This window comes from Hydractinia symbiolongicarpus, chromosome 11, assembly GCF_029227915.1.
Source record: "Hydractinia symbiolongicarpus strain clone_291-10 chromosome 11, HSymV2.1, whole genome shotgun sequence".
NCBI lineage: Eukaryota > Metazoa > Cnidaria > Hydrozoa > Anthoathecata > Hydractiniidae > Hydractinia > Hydractinia symbiolongicarpus.
The window spans coordinates 16834641-16838543 of NC_079885.1; the positions used below are offsets into that span (position 1 = coordinate 16834641).

A 3903-nucleotide genomic window follows, 5' to 3' on the forward strand; every position below is an offset into this window, starting at 1 on the left:
ACTAACTATTGCAAATAATTATTGGTGGACATCACTTTTGTTTTCCAATTAACTTTTCAGTGAACTGGCTTTGTCTTCTCAACTGGACCCTTAATTGAAGATAGCAGCTTTTCTTCAAATGTTGACGGAGGATCATCCAGAACCCATTTGGGCACCCAAACCTTTCCAGGGTAGGGCAAAGGCTTAGATGCAGGAAGTATTGGCGTCGATTGATTGGTGCTTGCAGTTGAAGGAGCGTCAGTAAAGGATGCTGAAGAAGCGTTAGCAAGAAATGGCGATTGTGTGGTATCGATTGATTGCGTTGGCGTTATCACTGCATTTACATTTGTTGGCTCTTTTATTTTTTTTGGCGTAATTGGAGCGAGAGCAAGTTCTTCCATAACGTACTCTGGTTTTCCATTTCGCACCATCTTCTATATCTTTTAAGTAACCGTGGGTCAAATCTTTTCTTCAGGTACTTCGTTCTGTCGATCGGAAATATACCCAGTAAAAACAAGTTGAATGCAATTTTCCACATTTCAAAAGAGGAGAAGTAGTTTCACTTAATGACGTTTTTGTAAAATAAAATATATAATATTAATACCTATTTGTCTGAATCCTGCTTTTATGTTATCTTTAGTAAGTGCAGTTTGCCAACACTGTTAAAGTTTCTCCAAAAAGCCAGCTTTTCGAAGAGGACGCTTTCCTCTCCAGATTCGTCACAGTTCCAGATTTGGTTGGGTGTAATTTTTTTCTTCAACGATGTTTTCAAGCATGTCATAAAAGTCATGCACAACGAAAGGATTTGCTGTCATGGCCTTACGCGCACTGCAGATCATTGTTGCCTTTTTAAGGAAGAGGTTGTTTTGTTCTATAAACAATCTTAGCCATTCCTTCAACTTAAAGGTTCATGCTTCTTAGCAATCTTCAGGCAAATGATACCAATTATACAAGTTGGTACTAACTAAAGTATAAACCTTTTAATTACGTGATAAAACATAATAAAACAAATAAATGCAAATAAGTACATTGTTCGTTACAGTTCATTTCAACCATTTTAAAGTAAATTTATTACGATGGCGACATTTGTTGATAAGTTCTGTTCTTTTGTTTAACAGTCCCTTGGATTCAGCTTGTACAATTGCTATTTTTTCTGTTAGGCATAAATCACGCCTTGCCTAAAATATTCTTCTTCTTCTTCGTCTATGCCCTTTCGATTTGTAAAAACAGTGTTTTATTTATCTTAGGCAAGGCAAATGACTTATGCCCTGCTTTTTATTTATTTACATGAGGCGCCATAGGTTGAGACCCTGGTCCCCGTGCGAAAGTTATAACCACAAGCTATATGGGGCCAAGTAGTGTTCAACCCGGAATGAGACTTAGGGTCTTCCATAAACATTTGCTGTTATATAAAAATTGGCAATCAAACACAAAAAAACTTATCCTTGCGAGAACTTCATAGTGAATATTACAATTTACTTCTCACTAGTTACACTCACTGCTCACTGAAAGGTTGATGCTAAATCATATATCTGTTCCACCCCGTGTGTCTCCGTACAAAATTGACCCGTTGTACGAGGTTGGTCATTTTTCGCGCTTGTACGAAGATGGGCAATTTTGTACAAAAACGGGCATTACAATTGCTGAATACACCAATCAACCCCATCCGGCTACCATTATGAAACCGCGTCGGAGGAAAAGACTAGTAACTAGTATAGGAGGGACAAGAAGAAGTAAACACGCTCATTTACAATGGAGTTTGATATGATAAGCAAGATGAAAGTTGAAGAATTAAAAAAATATTTAAGAATGCGGGGTTTAAAGGTGTCTGGAAGGAAATGTGAGTTGGTGGCAAGGGTATTTTCTGCTAGTGAGAATAATGTAAAACTGGTAAAAACTGCAGCGCAGGTAGAAGAGCAGTTCAACGAAGAGTATGTGAGCAAATTATTAATTGAAGATGGTGTTATACCTGACCCAATGGACATTACTTCTGGATGGTTAGCGGAGGAAGACGGTGTATCGTTTTGGCCAATGATTACATATGGAAATATTTTTAATTATTTAACCTTTACTCCTAGCACACTGGGGAGTGACGACCTAAACGATTACAAAACAAGCAAAGCATATAGCTATTTTACAAATGGTTGGCTAGGACCAATAATGTACCATCCGATTGACGAAGATTCAAAGTACTGCTTTTTAAAAGGAGATTGTAGGCCTTCAGAACGATTAAATGATCCACCTCATAAACTATGGGTATGCGTTCTGAAAGGAGAAAGTAATCGGATTATGTCAGCACACTGCACCTGCATGACAGGAATGTCCGGGACATGCAACCATATTGCTGCACTTTTGTTTCGAGTAGATGCTGCAGTAACATGCGGGCTGACAAATCCATCATGCACAGCCAAAGCTTGTGAATGGCTACCTAACCGAAAAGAAGTCAGACCACAGAAAATGATAGATTTGGTTTTAAACAGAGATGAAATGAAAAAATCTAAAAAGAAAAAGAGACCGCTGGTAGCAACTCCGAAAAGAAATTATAATCCTCTTGCTACATGTAAAATAAAGCCTTTAGAGCTTCAAAACATTGTAACTGCGCTGAAAGACACTCTGCCATGTAGTGTATTGTTTACATCTGTTCCAACACCAAAGATGGACTTTATGAGAGAGATTGTTAAAACTGTTCCAGAACAAAAAAATGTATTTTCTGTTAATGAAATGATTTCATCTAGTGATAACAAGATCACGTTTCTCAGTAAACTAGATAGCCAAATGACACCAGAAGCCAGAAAAAAAATAGAAGAGATAACTTGTGGGCAATCAGAAAATCAGGCATGGTATTTATTTCGGAAGGATATTGTGACTGCATCAAAAGCACATGAGGTATTAACTAAAATGAAAAAGTTTAAAAAAGGGAATCTTAATGTTAACCTCTGGTCCCTTTTTCAGAAAGTGTCTGGGTCTGTGTTTATCAACCCAAATATACCTGCACTGAAATATGGAAGAGAAATGGAGCCTGTTGCGTTAGCCGCATTTAAAGAAGAAATAAAGAAAGAGCATAAAAATGTAGAAGTGCGGTCTTGTGGCTTATTTATTGACGGTGGCGTGAAGTTTGTTGGTGCTAGTCCTGATGGGTTGGTGACTTGTTGCTGCTGTTCGCCTAGCTGTCTGGAAATAAAGTGCCCCTTTTCAATAAGCCACAAGTCCCCAACAGATGTGGTACTTGATTTTGTGGTTGAAAGGAATGGAAAGAAGCAGGAAGCATTCGTTATGGCTGTTGACTCAGAGTTATACCGCGATTCCCAAATATCTGAGGAGGCAAAAGAAACAGTTATTTGCCTGGTATCCCTCGGAAAGATCGGACCTCAAATTAATTGATGAGGAAACGAATATGATCTAATCCACTGAGTGGGAAGAGATCAAGGCTCAACTCAAAAAGTCTAAGCATGCCTGTTTGTATATTAGGCTTGAGCACCCAAGAACTTAGAGTATATTAGAATAAATGTCATATATAAGAATATTAGAAAATCAGCTGGCTGCTTGCCATGAGGAGCTCGATCGCATCCCTTATCTGGAGCGGAGTCTGGAAGCCCTGCAGGAGGAGCTTCGTGAATCACTATATACGGAAAGGATCCACAGGTATATTAATTATTTTGTCATATCAACCGTCCTTATCATCCGTACTCTGGTTGGAACCATTATTAAAAATAAAATGTCCTGGCTTGCGTTAAACACATTACCTGGAGCCATCGAAACTTTATTCAATGCGCAAAATCCGCCTCTTTTTAAACGTGCTGATCTCGGGAGATTTTTGGGAATTGTTGACATAAGAACATCCTGTAGAGCGCTTAATATAGTGGAGAGGACGCGTATAGAGCTAAATGCTCAGAACCCGTCATGGTATGCTGGGACAAAGGAAAC

At 38.6% G+C, this 3903-nt stretch overlaps 1 protein-coding gene across 1 annotated transcript; it reads left to right on the forward strand.

Annotated features, from left to right (window-relative positions):
* The first annotated feature begins 1558 nt into the window (after positions 1–1558).
* On the forward strand, positions 1559–3486 carry LOC130614737 (uncharacterized). Its single transcript, XM_057436179.1, has one exon. It carries the CDS (start codon positions 1732–1734, stop codon positions 3358–3360), a length of 1629 nt encoding a protein of 542 aa, XP_057292162.1. The 5' UTR covers positions 1559–1731; the 3' UTR covers positions 3361–3486.
* The last annotated feature ends 417 nt before the right edge of the window (positions 3487–3903 follow it).